The 22,604-nt window shown below is 45.9% G+C and overlaps 1 protein-coding gene and 1 long non-coding RNA gene across 3 annotated transcripts in view; one reads left to right on the forward strand and one right to left on the reverse strand.

Moving 5' to 3' along the window:
- wdr27 (WD repeat domain 27) overlaps positions 1-22,604 on the reverse strand; it is a 608,079-nt gene that overhangs the window by 518,392 nt on the left and 67,083 nt on the right. For both annotated transcript variants that reach the window (XM_085979531.1, XM_085979524.1), the window contains exons 17-19: positions 15,057-15,146; positions 9,592-9,713; positions 4,980-5,113 (exon numbers count right to left, since the gene is read on the reverse strand). In XM_085979531.1, coding sequence (XP_085835657.1) covers positions 4,980-5,113; positions 9,592-9,713; positions 15,057-15,146 — 346 coding nt within the window. The remainder of the gene's footprint in view (positions 1-4,979; positions 5,114-9,591; positions 9,714-15,056; positions 15,147-22,604) is intronic.
- On the forward strand, positions 1,016-10,366 carry LOC147120919 (uncharacterized). The gene is made up of 3 exons (XR_015075862.1): positions 1,016-1,119; positions 8,973-9,187; positions 10,308-10,366. It is a non-coding gene; the product is annotated as an uncharacterized LOC147120919 (long non-coding RNA).

The following is a 22,604-nucleotide window of genomic DNA, read 5'->3' on the forward strand; positions in this document are numbered from 1 at the left end:
TAGGTTTTAAGGAGCGCCTTAAAGGAGGAAAGAGAGGTAGTGAGGCGGAGCGGTTTAGGCAGGGAATTCCAGAGCTTAGGGCCTAGGTAACAGAAGGCACGGCCACCAAAGGTTGAGCGATTATAATCAGGGATGCTCAAGAGGGCAGAATTAGAGGAGTGCAGATATCCCAGGGGGTTGTGAGGCTGGAGGAGATTACAGAGATAGGAAGGGGCGAGGCCATGGAGGGATTTGAAAACAAGGTTGAGAATTTTGAAATCAAGGCGCTCCTTAACCGGGGGCCGATGTAGATCAGCGAATACAGGGGTGATGGGTGAACGGGACTTGGTGCAAGTTAGGACACGGGCAGCCGTGTTTTGGATCACCTCAAGTTTACGTAGGGTAGAATGTGGGAGGCCAACCAAGAGTGCGTTGGAAAGGGGGATTTGGCGTCTCAATTCTCACCTGTTTTGTTTTGTGGGATTTTTCTTTGCCTTTAGGAATGACTTACTGTTGTCTGTATAGGGATATACAAACAAAGGTAAGATTTTAGGAATATCATATGTTATAGTTCATGCTCTCTGTAGTATCCGAATCACCCTGTACTTCCCCATTAATATAAATGTTTTCACGTCTCTAAACTTGAGGAATGCTTATGGCTAGAATGAAGCAGAATTATCAACAGTCATAACCTCATTGACAATTTATTTATTTTGGATTACTGATTTAATGCACGCAATTCGCAGGGGAAAAAGGAGTGAGGAAGGAAGAAAGAAAAATCGTGTCTCCCTTCTGTCCCATGAATCACACATATTTGGGGGGATTTTTGCAAATTTAACTGCCCCCCCGCCCCCCCACGATGGGTGGGAGAGGGTTGGGGGGTGGGGGGGCGATAAATTGGTAAAAATGTGAAATCGAGCCCAACCCGGCACGAACATACCTACTTCCGTTTAACTGCGGCGGCTGTGGGGGCGTCCAAGTAACCTGCACTCGAGAGGCGGGTCCGTCATTATAATATGTTAATGAGACTCCGTTCCTCAGATTTAGGCAGCCATTTGAATTTTACGCTGGCCGGTCAGTTTTCCTAGGGCTTGGGAAATCCGGCGGCTGAAGGGAGACGGGACCAGCCAGATCCAGCAGGTAACTGCTTTTTAGAGCACAGCTTGTGGGCCAGGAGGAGCAGGAGTGCTTCCCCCGGCCCCTCAAACAAAACGTCTGCCGCGATCGGCCGCTCCCACCCAACCCACAATCACTCCTGGTCCCCTCACCTAATTGCCTGTCCGACACCCCAGCCCCACCAACCCGCGAATGTCCTGGTTCCCGGGGACTGTTCCCAGTGCTCCCTAGCTGTGGCCTTCTACCACTGGCATTCCTGCCCAGCAGCCGGCGATCTTCTCAATTTGGCTGGCTTCTGGCCATGAAATGGAGTAAAAAAATGATAATGATGTCCTGCCATTAAATTCGGCAGGACCTCCGCGTTCCCGGCATTTCCGGGTTACCCCCACCTGCAAACACATGCTCCTGCTCCCTCCACGTAACTATCGGGGCCATTAAATCAATAATACAAAATTAGTAATTCATTAAGGAAATTGCAGTCATTTCTGATGAAGAGATGGGAATGCTATCTTGACCATGCAGTCCCTTGATAGCATGAGTGCTTAACAAAACTGGCAGACTGCTACACACTACATCTCCTGGAGCACTGCACAAATCCATTAAATAGCAGATGGCAGAATACCATCAAACTCTGGGTAGCCTCTGAAAATAGTTTTCCTAAAATAAATGTCAGCAGTAATATTCCTTTATTGACACACAAAGCAATAGCCTTCAAGGGTTGTTCTTAAAGATGAAGGCAATGTGAGCCATCCTATTCTGAACGACGGGTGGGAGGAAGTATCTCCAAGATCAAGAGTCAGCTACAACAATGTAGTCTGACAGTCTTGAGCTGGCAAAGTGCCCATGTCATATGCATCACAAAATACTGCCAGCTGTAGTCAAGCCATTAGCTATTTCAATAACTCACATAGCAGAATCTTAATTTGAGCTATAATTACAATCATTTAGAATGGCTATCTGTTCGTAAACAACATCTTCCCAATACATCTGCCGGATAACAATACACACCAATACAGTCAACTAGAGATGCGTAATGTTTTGAGAACTCACCGTTTCCGTTTGGTTAGAAAACCCTGGGCTCCACAAAGATTTACAGTTTATAATAAATCCCAACAGGCATTGACGGATGCCCGGAAGTGGCCTCTGCCCATTTAGTGGTCTATCCCTACATAAACTGGGGTAAAGGAAAACCTGCAAATCCCTGACTGAGTTATTTGGTCATTGAACACCCAAAGATTCAGATCCATTTTTAGGAGGGAAACAATTTTAAGTTCATCAAATGAGATCTGCCTTGGGTCTTTCCAAGAACAGGGTCCATCTTACCAGGTTTTGTTTCAGAACATAAGAACTTAAGAAATAGGAGCAGGAGCAGGCCATATGGCCCCTCAAGCCTGCTCGGCCATTCAATAAGGTCATGGCTGATCATCTACCTCAACTTCACTTTCCCACCCTATCCCCATAGCCCTTGATTCCTTTACTGTCCAAAAATCTATCGATCTCAGTCTTGAATATACTCAACGACTGAGCCTCCACAGCCCTCTGGGGTAGAGAATTCCAAAGATTCACCACCCTCTGAGTGAAGAAATTTCTCCTCATCTCAGTCCTAAATGACTGACCCCTTATCCTGAGACTATGCCCCCTAGTTCTAGACTCTCCAGCCAGGGGAAATAACTTCTCAGCGTTTACCCTGTCAAGCCCTCTAAGAATTTTATACTCAGCTCATTCTTCTAAACTCCAGAGGGTATAGGCCCATTCTACTCAATTTCCTGCCCCTTTTCCTCACTCTCAGTGTACAAAACCTCTTTAGTACTACCCTCCCAGGTGGGCTCCTATGCAAAAATTGGGTCTGTAACCTATTTCTCCACTGGTTGTATACGGAGTTAGGGGGCAGTTAGTCCATCAGCCTTTGAATGCATCCTGTATGAGAGTACCAATGTGCATCAAAAGAAGTATGAATGTTTCTGAATCTATACTAGGATCTCTGGTGCTAACTGCGTGGTTGAGCCTTAAAAACTTACTTATGGCTCTCTGTCCTTCCTGAGGATCCAAGTGGCATCAGTTTACTGACCTCAGAGCATGCCATATCCTCCTTTCTTCTAATTACAAGGTCGGATGTAACAACATTCATAACTTGTTACCGTCACCAGCAATCAGCTTTTCGTAGAGCACAGTATCTAGGCTTGACATATTGGTTCCATGGAGCAGTTTTGGCTGACCTCCTCTCAATGTCTAGCTAATGAGAAAAGCTTAGAGTATCATAAATTGGTGATGCTTGGTACTTTTGCTAAGATACCCAATTTTAACAGAGCTCACAAGTTCACCAAAATACTGACGATGAGACATCAGCTGAAACTTTTGAAGAGATTCTAAACCTGAAACCTATCAGACTCCTTTGTGATTTTCCTTGCGGAACTGGACACAGATAATTCTAACTGAGGCCTAACCAAGGTCTTGTACAAGGATAAAATGGTATGCTTTGTTTTGTAGCGAATTGTCCTGTGAATACAACCAAGAACCCTGTTTGCTTTGGCTATAGACTCACGGCATTGGTCATGAACCTTTTGAGATTGATGCACTGTAACACCCAGATCTCTCTCTCTCTCTCACCACTAGCTTCAATTCTATTCCCTGAAGGGTGCATTTATATTTAGCATTGGACCTGCCTACGTGCATAACACTACATTTTTAGGAGTTAATCATCATATTCCAAACATATCTACATCTGCTTAGAGAAGTCGAGCATCCTCTACAGTCCTAACACTTGCACATATTTGGTGTCGTCCACAAACTTGCGGATCTTTTCCAACAACTGCATCTATTTATTAATGGAAATAGTAAACAGCAAAGGTTCTAGCACCGATCCCTGCGGGACACCACTGGTAGCCATTGTCGAAGCAGATCCACATCTATTGACAAAGTGCCCTATGGGCATTCAGACAATTCTCAATTCAATGCCGCACATTACCACTAATTTCGCAAGATTCGATCTTGTAGAGAAGCCTCTTCTGAGGCACCTTATCAAAAGCTTTCTGAATGTCCAGGAAGACAATATCTACCGTTTTACCCTCATCCACTATCCTGGAGACTTCTTCAAAAACCTATTTACGACTTGTGCCTGACACACTATCCCCGTGTGTATGTGATAGTTGTCTTTGCTCAATCCTCCCTATTTCAAATTCCCATTGACTTCTATCATTCCACAGAACCTATTTATGACTCCTGTCATATGCCTGTTGCTGAGATCTATGTGATGTCTCTCACTCTGTAGTGGCCTTTTTTTATCATTGACTGCATATCTGCTGCTCTCTGATTCCCTTCCTATTCACCTATCCCCCTCCTTTGGTGCCTCCCTATCCCCTATCAATTGCTGCCCTCCATATCCCCCCTCTCCGGCTATCTCCCCAATCTTCCCCTCTGGCTGCTTCCCCGACCTTCCTCTCTGCTGCCCTCCCTGTGAAATCACAGGGGTCTGAGGCCCGCTGAGGCTGTGTTGCTGCTGGATATAATGGCGCTAAATGGTAAGAAACTGAGGCCAACTGAAATGGTGGGAGGGGGTGAGGGTAAGATAGGCTCGAAGCCGAGAAAGAGCCAGATGGAAAGAGAGCAGGAGAGCAATGGCGGGGATTAAAATCTCAGTGCAAAAGGCAATATCTCAAGGGTGCAAAATGTAATCATTTGGAAAGAACATTTTACGGTAATAAATAAGAAGTTAAAGTTCTTTTTGTATTAGACCAATATGCAAAAGGTATTTTCTTAGATGAGGGTATGCTGTCCAGGACAGAAATATGTCCCATTCACCAACACATCCCTGACTTTGATAAGCACAAAACAAACAAAAACAAATCACCAAAAGGATATAAATTTCAAAATAAACTTGCACTAACCTTTTAATGTCATCCCTGCTTGTATCCAGATGGTATCTGTGCAGCTGAAACTCTGATCCTGAAGAAAACAACAGAAATTTGTCCATATAATAGAACTGAGCTGATCGTGCTGGCTTTGAAAATGTCTCAGTCCCCTAAGAATAGACAGAAAAACAGACAGATATATTTCCGTGTCTCAAGGATATAAAATAAGAAAAGCAATTTGCTTGGTTTAACCTATTTTGTTAATTGGGTTACAGACATTGTGATTTGAACATTTAAACTGTATTATTATAAAACTGGATAAAAATCCTATTGATTTCACCCATTTTGATTGGGAGATTCATTTATATTTGCAATAGTTTACCTACTTTGACTGGCAACTCCACCTCAGGATGAAAGACCAAATACGATTGGAAATAGGTTGGTTTTGTGTCCTAAGGGACTAGTAGCATTTTGTCATCTACTAGAACTTGGAATACTCCAACTGCATATAAACTTTCTTATAGACAATTTAGATCGCAAGTGCTCCCTAAAGGAAGAAACAGCTAATCCAAACTGTGTATTTGATTCTTTTCTTTTAAGTTGCTTATATGTTTGCTTAAAATGTATTATTTAAAATGTAAAAGAAATGTGAAAACAAGAACAGTAACTCATGAAAGACACAATTGGAATTTATGAAGACACCACAGAGTTAGAACGTAAGAAAATACATAAAACCCAATCCTATTCAATGCTTGGTGCAATCTTAAGCACCACCCTATTCAATTGATACTAATGCTAAATCCTTGGGAGGCAAAAAGCCTCATGGCCAATTTCAGGAGAAACTGTGAAGTTCCACTCTGACTCTCTAATCAAACAAATTCCAGAATAGCATGGTTACCCATGACGCCTGACTAGACATACTTTGTGAACTATGGCACCACATGATAGCCTAGTGGTTATGGTAACCAACCCAGAGATTGGGGTGGTTTTCAACTGGATTGCACGTTGGGCAGGCGGTGGGCAGGGTGTGTACTACTTCTTCTCCTTCTTCATAGGCAGTCCCTCAGGAACCGAGGATGACTTGCTTCCACATTAAAAATGAGTTCGCTGGTGACTGATGAGTCCAATGCGGGACCCTACAGTCTCTGTCACAGGTGTGGCAGACAGTGGTTGAAGGGGCGGGTGGGTGGGGTGCTTGGGTTGACGTGCACTCCTTGCGCTGCCTGCGCTTGGCTTCCGGCGAAGAGACTCGAGGTGTTCAGCGCCTTCCTGGATGCTTCTCCTCCACTTTGTGCGGTCTTGGGCCAGGGATTCCCAGGTGTCGGTGGGAATGTTGCACTTTTTCAAGGAGGCTTTGAGGGTGTCCTTGAAGCGTTTCCTCTGCCCACCTGGGGCTCTCTTGCCATGCCGGAGCTCCGAGTAGAGCACTTGTTTTGGGAGTCTCGTATCGGGCTTGCGGATGGTGTGACCCGTTCATCGGAGCTGTTCGAGCGTGGTCAAAGCTTTGATGCTGGGGATGTTGGCCTGAGCGAGAACACTGACGTTGGTGCGCCTATCCTGCCAATGGATTTGCAGGATCTTGCGGAGGCAGCACTGGTGGTACCTCTCCAGTGCTTTGAGGTGCCTGCTGTACATGGTCCATGTCTTTGAGGCATACAGCAGGGCGGGTATCACTGCTGCTCTGTAGACCATGAGCTTAGTGCCGGGTTTGAGGTCCTGGTCTTCAAACACTCTACACCCACCCATTGGCTCCAGCAATATTCCCAAGCCCTATTCATAGTTAGGCCTCATCTAAATATTATGGGTGAGCTGCCATCGACAGCTCACCACTGCGGCGGGGGGGGGTGCGGGGGAGGTGAATTCATGGGTCCTCCTTGGAGGCAGGCTGGAAGTCATACTCCGAAGGGGGTGATGCCATTTGGGGGAGGGCACTGAGCAGCCATCAGCGGGCCTGAAGACTTTTCCGGGGGCAGAAGGAACACTATAATCTTTTGGGGCCGTTTTCCAAGCTGGCTCCCACAGTCCTTTGAACGAGTGCTGGTTAGGCCGCCCAATGCCTTGCACCAATGGACAGAGCATATGTGACGTACATTCAGTCCATTCGGACACAAATATGGTGTCATCAAGATTGCATATCAGAAGAATTTTTTACTCCACAAAGTAACAGATATGTAGAACAGATTCCAGGCAAAAGCTAGTAATGGTGCATTGATTAACTCCTTTGAGAAAGAGCTGGATCAAACCACAATTTATATGGTTCTGCAGCTACACAGTTCTCATGTCAGATTAGAGTTGAACTTGATAAATGAAACATAATTGTTGAAATGTTAAATGGACGTGACACTGTGTCTGTAGGCTTGATTCATATTTTATAGTGAGTAACATCTGACCATTATTTTGTTGTATTGTACAATCTTTATACAACTGGAAAAAAAAGAGGTGGATGAGTATCTGGTTAAGAGTACAATTGAAAACAGAAGAATTATCACAGAAACCATGGAAATGTTCATCTGTGGAGTGCGCAATTGTGACTGAATAATGTGGGTTGTTAATGGTCCATTGATACCCTGGAATTGTCAATCTTGGAGAGTGAGTGGGAAGGAGAAGTTTGAGACTTATCTCTTTAGAAGTTTTTTTCTTTCTGTAGCTGGTTAGCCCCCTCAGGAGATTAAATAAATTACGTACAGACCATAACTTTGTGCAGATAATATATGGGCTGTAGGTAGAATAGGCCTGGTGAGGTTTTCTTTACTTTTTAAATGTTCTTAAATTCCTCCAATTTAAAATTCCCAGTGGTAACTGGGCTTTCAGATCTTCAAATACTAATCAAGAACAGCCAAACAAACACAGCTCCTACTAGCTATTCGTATATTCTCGAGGCCCTTGCCTCATAGTGAGTTACTCGATTGCATTGCCAACAGGGAGCCAACCTTATAAATGTTATAAATGAATTACATATGCCTTTAAAAAAAAAACTTTTCATTTTTATTTGGTTTGATGATGTAAATGAAAATAGTTTTAGTAAAACATCTTTTTAAAATGCTCCCATTCCGATGTTCAGCTAATCAACCACTGTGGATTTCAGCATACATGTTGCATCTGCTATGAATAAATATATACTTACTAGGTTGGGCCAATAGTTTCCCAGGTCTTGTCAAGCACTCAGGTTGCATCATCAATTATGCGGCAGTCTTTACCATTAATTCAGCAATTACATCTATAGTTCTGTACTTATTTACCAGGCAGATCAGCATGACCTTTCAGATCTAATTGTAGTATGTCTAATTCACTGTTTCAGATCGACTCCACATTAAGCAATTTAGAAGTAACATCAGGCTAAACATAAATAAATGTGAAATTGCGCAAAACAATTTGGATATTTGCTGCACTGTGAGTAATTCACTGGTGCCAGATTATGGGGCCCATGAGTCACATTATTGTGCACAGATGCCGATTCGATACTCCACGTTCATTTTTAGAAGTTACCTCACTATCATAGTGGTCACTCCAGATTGGTCAAAAGTGATGTAATGGAACTATAATTCATCTGGAAGGATGCACACTGCTGTCAACTGGAAAGTTGTAATCATTCATGTGGATCATTTTTTTGATTTCATACTCAGGTAAATTATCACTCAGAGAGAAATAAGATTCGTCCTTTGTGCACGTTCAAGAAAATCAACACAATGGATTACGTAAAAATCTTTCTTTACCATAAATCTTTGGAGAAATGGAGCACTTTCCTATTTTAGATACCTATCATCAGTATCAAGCGTTCCCAGATCAGCTATAGCACAGTTAAATACAAAATACAGCTCCTTCTACTGTGTTCCTGACACACTGTGATATTTCAACCTGAAGCTCAGAACAGCACCTTCTACTGCACCAGTGTGACATTTTCCATTTTTCAAACCAATCATCCTGGGGTCTCTCTGAGTGAGGATTACTTATTAGTGCCAAATAAAACGACATTGTTTGGCTCTTGTTCCATGCCAACTATAAACCTAAACTGCCCAAATTATTTTACAGCAGGATTCTTACAATCAACAGATGAAGGAGACTCTCATTCTGTTATTCTAAGCTGGCTACAACTCAAGTCACAGGCGCAAGAGGGAGGCAGCAGGGAGGGGACACACAGCAGCAGACCAAAGGTCCGATGATTTTAGCAGCACCGAGGTGGATGGTGCTGTACACAATAGTGCCACAGCACCACCTTTCATGAAGACAGAGCTGGAAACTAAGAGGTATGTATGTATCTGGAATTCACTGCTTGAAAGGGTGGTGGAAGCAGATTCAGTAGTAACTTTCAAAAGGGAATTAGATATATATTTGAAAAGGAGAAACTTGCAGGGCTATGGGCAAAGAGCAGGGGGGTGGGATTAATTGAATAGCTCTTTCAAAGAGCTGGCACAGACAATGGGCCAAATAGCCTCCTTCTATGCTGCATGATTCTATGCATCTACATTGGAGACCAAACCTGGAGGACACAATCAGAGTAAAGTAAAACAAATAAGTAGGTTTAATCGTGATAGAAAAGCATGAAAGACAGGCATAACAGAAATAGCGTGACTGAAATAGGCACAACAGGAACATGTTACAGGAAGTATGTGTGGCTCACAATCCTTTTAATATAGATATATATAATTACCAGCATTAGTGCAGGTTTTGAGCCATGAACTGGCCAGACCCATAACGACCTGTCCTCCGATGCTGTCAAGAGCCATTTATTATTCTGAGTCCAACCAACACAATTCACTGCTCCATCATGACCTTAATTAAAGCACAGAATAAGTGTTGATCCTTGTATAAGAAAGTACCTGCATTTAACTTCTGGAGTGAATGTTTTAAAGAATGCAAAATATGTATATCAGAAAACAAAGTGGTAATATCATTAAGTGTCATTGTGACCTACACCAAAGTTTTTCCCTTCCTCATTCTCCTCTGTCCTTACCAATGTCTTTTTTAATTGCTTTAGTATAGGGTCTACTCTGAAAGAAATTATTGGAATTTCCCCCACCATATCAATATCATACTGGCGCAGTACATCTGCCTAATTTTACAATACAATTAAGTGAATTAGCTTACGTAGAGAAATTTTCTACTTAAAGAACCTAGGGGTTGATATTTCTGTTCTTGGAAAAATTTCAGAAAAGCATCCAAAATGCTATTGGGAGTTTGTGAATCCCACTGTCATATTGTTCAACTTGTTGTTCAGGATTGCCTTGCAAGCCTTTGGTCTAATCATTTATGAAACAGACAAGAAAAATGAGCCATAATTACAACTGTTATAAAGCACTTTTGTGGAACGACAACAGTAACAGTGCAAAAAATAAATCTAACAAATTCAATTTTTTTTTTAAACAGACCTGTACAAGCTGTTAGCAAAAATGTATACACACGTTAAAGGATAAACATTTAAAAAGTGAGTTTTATGAATATATTAATACATTTTTATTTAATTTGTATAAGCAAAATAGTTTGGTTTAAAAAAATGTTGAAGTGCGGTTACAAGTTTTGTAGAGCGCTGTTTTTGTGCTGCCCTCTTGTGTACAGTATAGTATTACTGAAAAATAGGTTTAGAAATTTGAACTGCTTTGTTTGGCATCAATGCCAATGAGTTTCTGTCCACTACCAGCAATTCTCTGGATTTATTTGCTAATTCAACCACAATATATTTGCCTGAACCACCATTACAATAGGATGTGCATGCACCACCACATTTACACCACATAAGATCCTCCAAGGGTAACATTGGAGAAATGCTGTGTTTTTTATTTGTTCTTGGGATCTGGGTGATGGTGGCAAGGCCGCACTTATTACCCATCTCTAGCTACCCTGAGGTGGTGGTGGTGGGCCTTCTCCTTGAACCGCTGCAGTTGTTGTGCTGATGGTACACCCATGATAATGTTAGGTTGGAAATGCTAGGGTTTTGACCAAGCAATGCTGAAGGGATGGTGAGGTATCCAAGTCAAGATCGTGTATTGCTCGGAGGGGAACGTTGGTGGTCCCGTCATATTGCTGCTCTTGTCCCTCTTGGTCAGAGATCACGGGGCTGGGAGGTGCTGTCACCGTAGGCTTGGTGAGTCGCTGCAGAGCATTCTGTAGGCAATACATGCTGCAGCCACAGTTTGCAACTTGTGCCAATCAAGAAAACCATTTTATCCTGAAGGGTACAAAAGCAAAATACTGCGGATGTGGGAAATCTGAATTGGAAACAGAAAATGCTGGAAATATTCAGCAGGTCAGGCAGCATTTGTAGAGAGAGAAACAGAGTTAACGTTTCACGTCGATGACCTTTTGTCAGAACTGGAAAAAGTTAGAGATGTAACAGATTTTAAGCAAGTACAGGGGTAGGGAAAGGGGGGGGGGAGGAAAGAACAAAAGGGAAGCCTGTGATAGGGTGGAAAGCAGGAGTGATTAAATAACTAAAGCTATGATTATACAAAGCAAAAGGAGATGATAATGGGACAGGTAAAGAAACAAAAGATGGGTCTAGAGGAGGTGTAAATGGGAATGGCAGAATCATCAACAGCTGCCATCTGAAAAAATAAGGACAGAGGTAATGGTCTGAAGTTGTTGAACTCGATGTTGAGTCCAGAAGGCTGTAAAGTGCCTAATCGAAAGATGAGGTGCTGTTCCTCGAGATTACATTGAGCTTCGTTGGAACAATGGAGGAGGCCAAAGACAGAGAGGTCAGAGTGGGAGTGGAGCGGAGAATTAAAGTGACAGGCAACTGGAAGCTCGGGGTCACCCTTACGGACTGAACGGAGGTGTTCTGCAAAGCGGTCACCCAATCTGTGTTTGGTCTCCCCAGTGTAGAGGAGACCACATCGTGAGCAATGAATACAGTATACTAAATTGCAAGAAGTACAAGTAAATCGCTGTTTCACCTGGAAGGAGTGTTTGGGGCCCTGGACAGTGGGAAGGGAGGAGGTAAAAGGGCAGGTGTTGCATCTCCTGCGTTTGCACGGGAAGGTGCCGTGGGAAGGTGAGGGGGTGTTGGAGGTGATTGAGGAGTGGACCAGGGTGTTGCAGAGGGAGCAGTCCCTTCGGAATGCTGAAAGGGGAGGTGAGGGGATGATGTGTTTGGTAGTGGGATCATGCTGGAGATGGAAATGGCAGAGGATGATCTGTTGAATATGGAGGCTGGTGGAGTGGAAGATGAGATTCTGGGTGGGAGGGGAAGAGGTGAGAGCAGAAGTGCAGGAAATGGAACGGACACGGTCGAGGGCTAGGTAAACCACGGTAGAGGGGAATCCTTGGTTGCGGAAAAGGGAAGACATATCGGAAGCACTAGTATGGAAGGTCTGTGAAGCTGAGGTGGGAGATCAGTGGCCATTGAATCAGCTGATGTGTTGACAGCTTCAAATGTCAAGTCAAAGCTCCCAGCTGATTGAGAAATGTTCCCTTAGCTTCTCTAAACTACATTTCCACTACAGGTTCAGAATGCTGCATTAGCTCTCCCACCATTGACAGATTGCTTCTGTCATTTCTACTTCACCTGCCATCTATTCCATCAGCATGGATGCTCTCACCTTGGTCCTCAGAATCCCACCACGATCAGCCCCAACACCAGCATCACCAGGCGCACCAGCATCACCAGGCGCACCAGCATCACCAGGCGCACCAGCATCAACAACACCAATCTTCTCCACAATCAACTGATGCTGCACAGGACACAGGGCATCAGCACCCGAGTACATTGCTGCCTGGGAGGCCAGGGATGGCCTCACCATGGCCAGATTTACTTCACTTGACGCTGTATACCCTGACTGCCACATGATGCGCCAGGTTGGCACCACCCCACACCAACACCATAAAGCATCCCTTCAATGCCCAAGCCATTCCTTTTACACTAATCACCATTGCTGGGGGGGGGGGGGGGGGGGTTACCCTTATGTCTCACCATGCATTGCAACTCACTAAGACACTTCCAAAGGTGTACAAACATCTCTCTAAGAACGCAAAGTGTTGAAAATAAAGGTTTCAATGTTTGACAATGTAGATAGAGAGGGATGGGTGGAGGTCCAAGGTAAGTTGGTGTGAGTAAGGATGTGCAGTAGAGTAGGGTAGGGAAGGCAGAGTGATGGGGATGTGATGAGAGGCACAGCAGGTTGAGGTTGAGTGTGGCTTTATACTAACGTTTCGTGATCTACCGAGATCATTGAAATGTTTGCGGCACTGCACCCAGGTCCTCCTGACCACATCCCTGCTTGTGCCCTCCTCTGCAACGTGCAACTAGGCTGTGTTGATCTCCTAGGGAGGTTTCTGCTGCCCATGGGAAGGGAAGAGGGCCTCCCTGTGTGCTGTGACTCCCTCCATAAGCATATGGAGGGAGTCATGGAAGAGCCTGGGTGCAGCCCTGCACCTCTGTGCAGTGCTTGTCAGTGTTTGCAGCACCTCAATGCTGTAGAATACTGACAGCACAAATGTCAAAAGAAATCTGGCCATGGTCACTTTAAGGAAACCGGCTGATGACGTGTCATCAAATTACGACACCAGACCCGCTTCCTCTAATTGGCCGAGTAATGCGCTAGGCGGGCTTAACAAGCCCAATCAAGGGAAATTCACCATCAGAGGCCGGGATGGAGCCAGCAATGGGGTTGGGACCCGCCAACGATGTCGCCCGCCACAGACCCGACGGGGTTTGTAAAATCCAGCCCATATTATTAGAACACAAGATGCAAATGTATTTAGATTCACTTACAATAGATTTAACGACAGATCCTCCAAACTATTTTTCTAACATAGCTGACATTTTTTTTTGACATTAAGGCCTAGACTTCCCAATTGGCATTATGTTAAATGGCTTAATGCCGATCAGAATATCTAGACTTAAATTGCCAAACAAGCTCATTCCCAGGAGAAATTCCTCCCGTCAATAATTGTAATGAGGTTGATGCAAACAGAAATTCACAGCGAGTTTCCCATTAAAAGTTTTGACAGAAAGAATTTCACCTCCCCCACTCCAAACATCTCTTAGCATAAAATCACTCATCAGGCTGGTGAAGAAGAGTTCAGAGTTCAGAAAGGGATGGTCAGGTGTGAGTTTTCAACTGAGCAGTTTGGTTAAAAAGTGCCAGAGTGTCATTTAACTGGGACAGGCAGCCTCAGGGAACAAATGGTCCTTCTGATGAAGATTCATGCTCAATAGCTTTTACTTTGAACACATACTGCAGATTTGGCTCTGGAAACTAAGCTTGGGACAGCAGCTAAGTATTTGTATCTGGGGCCTTGAAATTATGCCAAAAGTATACTAATGTACAAATGCTTAATCCGTTAGTCTGAAATTCCTGTCATTTCAGCAGAAGCGTTAACTCTTTTGAAACAACTGGTAGCAGAGAGAGGAATTCAGAGTAAACATATTAAGGTCTGTCTTCTAAATAAACGCAAATTGCCTGTGACCTATCAGGTTTTGGTCATGACCAGGTTAAGTGGGGGGAACTGACATTACATTTGTGCGTCAGCCGTGTCTCAGTTGGTAGCACGCTGGCCTCTGCGTCACAAGGTTGTGGGGTCAAGCTCCAGTCCAGCCACTTCTAGGCTGACACACCCAGTGCAGTGCTGAGGGAGCGCTGCACTGTTGGAGGTGCTGTCTTTCGGATGAGACGTTAAACCGAGGCCCCGTCTGCTCTCTCAGGTGGACGTAAAAGATCCCACGGCACTATTTCGAAGAAAAGCAGGGGAGTTATCCCCGGTGTCCTGGCCAATATTTATCCCTCAATCAACATCACGAAAACAGATTATCTGGTCATTATCACATTGCTGTTTGTGGGAGCTTGCTGTGTGCAAATTGGTTGCCACGTTTCCTACATTATAACAGTGACTCCACTTCAAACAGTACTTCCTTGGCTGTAAAGCACTTTGGGACATCCTGAGGTCAGGAAAGGCAAGTCTTTTATTTATTATGAAGTTTTATGCTTCTTCTTGGCATTGATGTGCTGGAGAAGACAAAACCAATGACCATATGCAGGAGTGTGTCTGTGTGTGTATGAGAGAAATCAACTGGTCTCAAAAAGTTCACTTATGCTTTTATTGAGAGAATAATACAGACAACAAAACATCTTCAATACCTATTTTTGTACTTTTTTATCATAACCTATTTACAGTTACCTTTAAACACGGTCGGGGATCCAGTAAGTGAAGAATTATAAACAAGCATAGATTTGTCAGCTAATCCAACAGCAAGCAGCTTTCCATCTCCTGAAAAAAAAATTAAATCAGAGGCTGAGGAACAGCAATAGCTTTTATTCCTGGGTAAAGGCTCTTATAGTCTCCGACAACTGGTTACAGTATTTTAAAATTAGATGTTTTTATTTTCATAGACAGGTGCATAGATGATACGCACACTGCACAACTGCCACATGCACACCCCACCTATACGCAAGTGCCGTGCACTTGCCCTTTTAACATTTCATTCACTTGGTTATTGTCCAGGTAATAAGCACAGTGTTCAATTTGAAGATTTGTTCAGTAGATTTGTGTTTCCAAACACAGTACATCGCCAGATTTAAAGAATTAACACTAAAAAGAAGCAGGTCACTAAATAGTAGTGACCCCGAGCTTCCGGCCGCCTGTCACTTTAATTCACTGCCCCATTCCCACTCAGACCTCACCATACTCGGGCTCTTGTATTGTTCCACAGAAACAGGGGAACAGCACCTCATCTTCTGATTAGGCACTTTACAGCCTTCCGGACTCAATAGCGAGTTCAATAATTTCAGATCATAACCTCGGCCCCTATTACATTTTTACATATATTTTTTATCCACACCTTTGTTTTGTGCCCTTCCCCCCTTTTTTTCTCTCCCACATGGCAGCTGTCTCCCATTCTGCCAGCGCATTTCACACCTAATCTAGAGCCATCTTTTGTCTCCACTAGTCCTATCACCATCTCGTCTGGTTTTGAATACCTCTTAATGTCTCTTCACTTCTCTTTTGTTCTCTCATCCCCATTTCCCAGCCCCCAAACTGGCCTTTTAATCTGTTTCATTTCCTGTGTTTTTTCAGACCTGACGAAGGGTCTTCGACCCGAAACGTTGACTGTTTCTCTCTCCACGGATGTTGCCGGGCCTGCTGAGTTTTTCCAGCATCTTCTGTTGTTATTTCACTAAATAGTACTTTGATTCTGCTTCGGGCAAATCTACAACAAGCCCACGGTCAGCTCTCTACAACCAGCCCACGGTCAGCTCTCTACAACCAGCCCACGGTCAGCGCTCTACAACCAGCCCAGGGTCAGCTCTCTACAACCAGCCCACGGTCAGCTCTCTACAACCAGCCCACGGTCAGCTCTCTACAACCAGCCCAGGGTCAGCTCTCTACAACCAGCCCAGGGTCAGCTCTCTACAACCAGCCCAGGGTCAGCTCTCTACAACCAGCCCACGGTCAGCTCTCTACAACCAGCCCACGGTCAGCTCTCTACAACCAGCCCACGGTCAGCTCTCTCCAACCAGCCCACGGCCAGCTCTCTACAACCAGCCCAGGGTCAGCTCTCTACAACCAGCCCACGGTCAGCTCTCTCCAACCAGCCCACGGTCAGCTCTCTACAACCAGCCCACGGTCAGCTCTCTACAACCAGCCCACGGTCAGCGCTCTACAACCAGCCCACGGTCAGCTCTCTACAACCAGCCCACGGTCAGCTCTCTACAACCAGCCCACGGTCAGCTCTCTACAACCAGCCCACGGTCAGCTCTCTACAACCAGCCCAGGGTCAGCTCTCTACAACCAGCCCACGGTCAGCTCTCTACAACCAGCCCACGGTCAGCTCTCTACAGCCAGTCCACGGTCAGCGCTCTACAACCAGTCCACGGTCAGCGCTCTACAACCAGCCCAGGGTCAGCTCTCTACAACCAGCCCACGGTCAGCTCTCTACAACCAGCCCACGGTCAGCTCTCTACAACCAGCCCACGGTCAGCTCTCTACAACCAGCCCACGGTCAGCTCTCTACAACCAGCCCACGGTCAGCTCTCTACAACCAGCCCACGGTCAGCTCTCTACAACCAGCCCACGGTCAGCTCTCTACAACCAGCCCAAGGTCAGCTCTCTACAACCAGCCCACGGTCAGCTCTCTCCAACCAGCCCACGGTCAGCTCTCTACAGCCAGTCCACGGTCAGCTCTCTACAGCCAGCCCACGGTCAGCTCTCTACAGCCAGTCCACGGTCAGCGCTCTACAACCAGTCCACGGTCAGCGCTCTACAACCAGCCCAGGGTCAGCTCTCTACAACCAGCCCACGGTCAGCGCTCTACAACCAGCCCACGGTCAGCTCTCTACAACCAGCCCACGGTCAGCTCTCTACAACCAGCCCACGGTCAGCTCTCTACAACCAGCCCACGGTCAGCTCTCTCCAACCAGCCCACGGTCAGCTCTCTACAACCAGCCCACGGTCAGCGCTCTACAACCAGCCCACGGTCAGCTCTCTACAACCAGCCCACGGTCAGCTCTCTACAACCAGTCCACGGTCAGCTCTCTACAACCAGCCCACGGTCAGCTCTCTACAACCAGCCCAGGGTCAGCTCTCTACAACCAGCCCACGGTCAGCTCTCTACAACCAGCCCACGGTCAGCTCTCTACAACCAGCCCACGGTCAGCTCTCTACAACCAGCCCACGGTCAGCTCTCTACAACCAGCCCACGGTCAGCTCTCTACAACCAGCCCACGGTCAGCTCTCTACAACCAGCCCACGGTCAGCTCTCTACAACCAGCCCACGGTCAGCTCTCTACAACCAGCCCACGGTCAGCTCTCTACAACCAGCCCACGGTCAGCTCTCTACAACCAGCCCACGGTCAGCTCTCTACAACCAGCCCACGGTCAGCTCTCTACAACCAGCCCACGGTCAGCTCTCTACAACCAGCCCACGGTCAGCTCTCTACAACCAGCCCACGGTCAGCTCTCTACAACCAGCCCACGGTCAGCTCTCTACAACCAGCCCACGGTCAGCTCTCTACAACCAGCCCACGGTCAGCTCTCTACAACCAGCCCACGGTCAGCTCTCTACAACCAGCCCACGGTCAGCTCTCTACAACCAGCCCACGGTCAGCTCTCTACAACCAGCCCACGGTCAGCTCTCTACAACCAGCCCACGGTCAGCTCTCTACAACCAGCCCACGGTCAGCTCTCTACAACCAGCCCACGGTCAGCTCTCTACAACCAGCCCACGGTCAGCTCTCTACAACCAGCCCACGGTCAGCTCTCTCCAACCAGCCCACGGTCAGCGCTCTACAACCAGCCCACGGTCAGCTCTCTACAACCAGCCCACGGTCAGCTCTCTACAACCAGCCCACGGTCAGCTCTCTACAACCAGCCCACGGTCAGCGCTCTACAACCAGCCCACGGTCAGCTCTCTACAACCAGCCCACGGTCAGCTCTCTACAACCAGCCCAGGGTCAGCTCTCTACAACCAGCCCACGGTCAGCTCTCTACAACCAGCCCACGGTCAGCGCTCTACAACCAGCCCACGGTCAGCTCTCTACAACCAGCCCACGGTCAGCTCTCTACAACCAGCCCACGGTCAGCTCTCTACAACCAGCCCACGGTCAGTCACATACAACCCGTCCACAACCTGTCACCAGTAGCCAATTGCCAGCCACTAGCCCCCAGTCTACAGCTAGCAGCCAGTCAACAGCCAGCTTCCGACAGTAGAATATTGGGAATGGTTAGGTGCCCCAACTTACAGGAGTAGTGTGGTCAGACTCAGAAGTGCAGGAGAGCTGTCAGAATCAGAAGTGCAGGAGGCAGCAGCACTGATACAGTTGCCAATAATAGCAAGCTTCTGAATTTATATGGAGGTGTCACAGAAACAGTGCAAACATTTCCATTAGTAGATCCGAAACTTTCTGTAAAAGCCGACTGTATCAACAGTGCTGCCTCTCCCACTTCCATTGCTTGCAACAAATTTTGCACTGGGTGTGAATTTGCTGCAACAGATGAAAAGTTTGACCATATTTTTGCCGTTCATTGACATCATGGGCTCGATTTTCATTGGGCCGTTGAGGCGGGATTGGAGGCGTGTGGGGGGTTAAAATCGCGAAATCGGGGGGCACGAACCCATCCCGCCTCCATGCCAGTTTCAAAGGAGGCGGATACCTGACCTGTGCTGGGACCCGCCTCCCCGAGACGGGAAGGGGATTAGTGCCAATTAACTGCCTGTTAACAGGTAGTTAACAGGCAATTTTTAGCCTAATCCCTATTTTTATCCCTGAAGTGTGGGATTCCCGACGGCTCCAAACCATGTCAAGTTAGCGAGGCGGACCGTCGGGCTGAAGGGCTTGGAGGGTTCGAGATGTCCGGTGTTCAGGTGAGTGATGGGTGCATGAGTGCAGAGGTAAGTGTGTTTGGTGTGTGTAAAGTGTTTAAATAAGTTTTACTTACCTTTACATACCTTTACAGCCTTCCTTCCTTCAGGTCTCGGGAGTCCCTCATCTCACCGGCACAGAAAGCAGAATGGCCGCGAGCTGTCAAAAGTTGCAGCATTCAGCTTTCTGTTCTGGAGATCGCTAAATCAGCCTGAGAGGCAGGAATTAACTTAGTGTACAGATTGTCAGTGTTTGACAGCTTCAAAGAGCTGTCAAATGCTGATATTTCATCTGTCAAAAGCTCTTGACAGATGAAATGTCAATCTGTGACGTCACCTGTTGCCGGGTGGCCCTTAATTGGCCTGCTGAGCCCGCTGGGCGGGCTCAACAAGGTCAATCAAGTGAAAATCGCGTGGGTTGGCCACAACTCGATGGAGGTGGGACTACAACCCCAAAAGTTGTAGTCCCGCCTCCTACACGCCTCCAGTATCAAAATCCAGCCCATGCATGTTCCCAAAATCTGAAATGATGCCTTGAACTTTGCGCACTACTCAAATGCCAGCACAAACTGATTGTTTCTCAGATACAATTTACACATTGGGGTAAACTTTCTGGGTCCGTGCCAGTGGACGAGGTATATATTCATTTATTAAGGAGCAATATAACACAGAAGTTGCACTACTTTCTGAATTTTTACAAATGAGTGTACATGGGAAAGCTTGAAGGAAAATAGTCATAGCCTTAATGTAAAAAATACAAAGAAAAATTTACAGTGTACAAAAAAGACCTTAATTACAATCAAAAAGCACCAAGAAAGAAAACAGGGTATAAATTTGTCTTGGGCAGAGTGCATTCGCTATCGTCCATTTTACGCTACTTTATACCTCAATGTTTTTAATGGGGCTGTTATTCTGCAACTACCACTTTGAAACCAACAGCTGCTTACAGTGCTGCAGACCTTAGGGGGGAAAAATTCGGTATCGCCCTGTTTGGGACGCCATTATCGGCCGTGCGCAAAGTTTAGCGCCTGGCGCTAATTATCACCTCCGACAGCAAACTTGGCTTTTATCGTCCCCGGAGGTGATTGGAGCGCTAAATCAGGCGCTTCACATCTGTCTTAAGGCGCAAAGGCCAAGGAGCGAGGCGCTACTTCACAGCGCTGGCGAAGCTCACGTGATGTCAGTCAGCAATGGAACACAGACACACTGGCACCGGCCAATTCTTAAAGGGGAGTTCTGACGAATGCTCATCGACCTGAAACGTTAACTCTGTTTCTCTCTTCACAGATGCAGCTTGACCTGCTGAATTTCTCCAGCATTTTCTGTTTTTATCTTAAAGGGGGGGGTTGTTCTTGCTCTCCATCCACATCCTGCTCATTGCAGCCTTGAATCTCGGCCTGGAGAGACCTGTACATCAAATCTGCTGGAAAGAACAATGGAGAGACCCAGGGAAAGAGCTCAGAGTGCAGCCCCCATAGTCTCTTCTAAATAGATACAAGGAAGGGCAAATCAAAATGAACCTGCACAGTACTGCTCAGTATGTAAAACTCCTTCACACAGCGTTGACTCTCTCCAGAAGTCTCTCTCTCTCTCTCTCAGAATGCGTGGTGCACAAATGTCACCAACAAATAAAGGCAGGAAGCGGTCGCCTTTAAATAGTGCTCCCTCAGTCCCTTTCTGACAGCATAACGCTCCCCTCAACCTGTCGTTGCTAGCGGCAGGCGGTAAGGCAGGGGGCGCCACTCAATATCCGGTCCAGGGCGCTAATGGGGCGTTGCGCACTCGACTGACGTCACGATCTGCCGGCGTAGGAGATCGTGGCAGCAGTGTTTAGCGTCGCCGCAAAATGTCTGGTTAATTTCGCGAGCGGCGCAAACATCGCCACGCCCGGGCGCTAGTTGCTTTGTGCCCCATTAGCACCCTCTTAAGGCGCTAACGGGAGGCGCAAACAACTGAATTTTCCCCCTAGGTCTTTGCTGCAGCTTTATTGCTCCATATCACTTTCTGAGACAAATGGACACGTATTTGAATGCTCTCATGCACATGCAGAACTTTGCTCATCACTGTCCAAATGCACACTGCATTTATAATGTTAGCAAAGATCTTGGGAAGTTTTTCAAACTTTCATCAGCATTTGAAGTTATAATACAGCTGTATTAAGCTGAAGCAATGTTAGACTACCTCCTCAAGATAATATCACACCTATTACCAAAATGCAATGTACCAATAGTCTTTACTCGGCAGTTAAATGACTATTTTTCTGTTGCTGTGGCATGAACAAAAGCATCACATCCACTTAAAACTATAGTACGATTGGGCCATGCAATGCAGATGAGTAATCTCTACAGAACGGGGAAGTAATGCTTCGTGTTCCAGCTACTTCTCCTCAAGTAGTACCGCAAAGGAACTCATGAATAATATCTTCTGCATCCCTTCTCCATATACCAGTTCTGTTTATTTCATTTGGTCAAAAATCTGTCAGCTTCAGAATATTGATATAGAAATAAAGAATGAGATTCGGAATATTTTCCATCCAGAAAGTGACATCAGCACATGCAAAATGACCCAATATTTTGGATATATCACAGGAAACACACTGATTTTAGTCTGGCTGACAGAATCAATCTGCATTCCCCCCACATCTTGTTCATTTAGCAGGAACATATCACAATAAAATATGAGTACAATTTTCCACTGCAGTTTCCTGCATACTTCAGTCACAAGGAATTAGTCAAATGTAAATTACTGCGCATTATAATTACTTTTAACTTGTTGCAGTAGCCTTGTTCTTAATGACGGATTTCATTAGGTGCAATTTCTTTGCTGTATGTTCCATTTCAGTGTTTGAAGACATCACCGTTTCTTTACTACGTTTACCTGGCAGCAGGATCTCATTTATGTCCGTTGTTTTGGAAATGACATTTTATTTTAAACTTACTATTTTGCAGCAAGAAATGGGCTCTTTCTCACCTGAAAGCAGATTCATGCTGCTCACCTTATTGAGGAATGCCAATGTTCCCAGTTCTGAATGTCAATTAATCAACCAGAGCAAAGCTTTAAGTGCAATGAGTTCACTGCACACGGGGAGATATCATTTCCCCAAATAAAAAGCAACACTGCTGCATGAATGGGGCTGGTGGAACAGTACAGGGAGTGAGAAGCTGCAAATAATTAGAAGTTTATGTTAATGGTTAATGGTTCCAACACCATCATCAAGTTTGCGGATGATACCACGGTAGTAGGCCAGATCACCAACAACGATGAGTCAGCCTACAGGGAGGAGGTCCAGCATCTCGTGAAGTGGTGCGCCGATAACAACCTGGCCCTTAACACCAAGAAAACAAAAGAAATCATTGTGGACTTCAGGA

This window comes from Somniosus microcephalus, chromosome 3 (assembly GCF_052327205.1).
Source record: "Somniosus microcephalus isolate GS21.2 chromosome 3, FLI_Smic_1.0, whole genome shotgun sequence".
Taxonomy (NCBI): domain Eukaryota; kingdom Metazoa; phylum Chordata; class Chondrichthyes; order Squaliformes; family Somniosidae; genus Somniosus; species Somniosus microcephalus.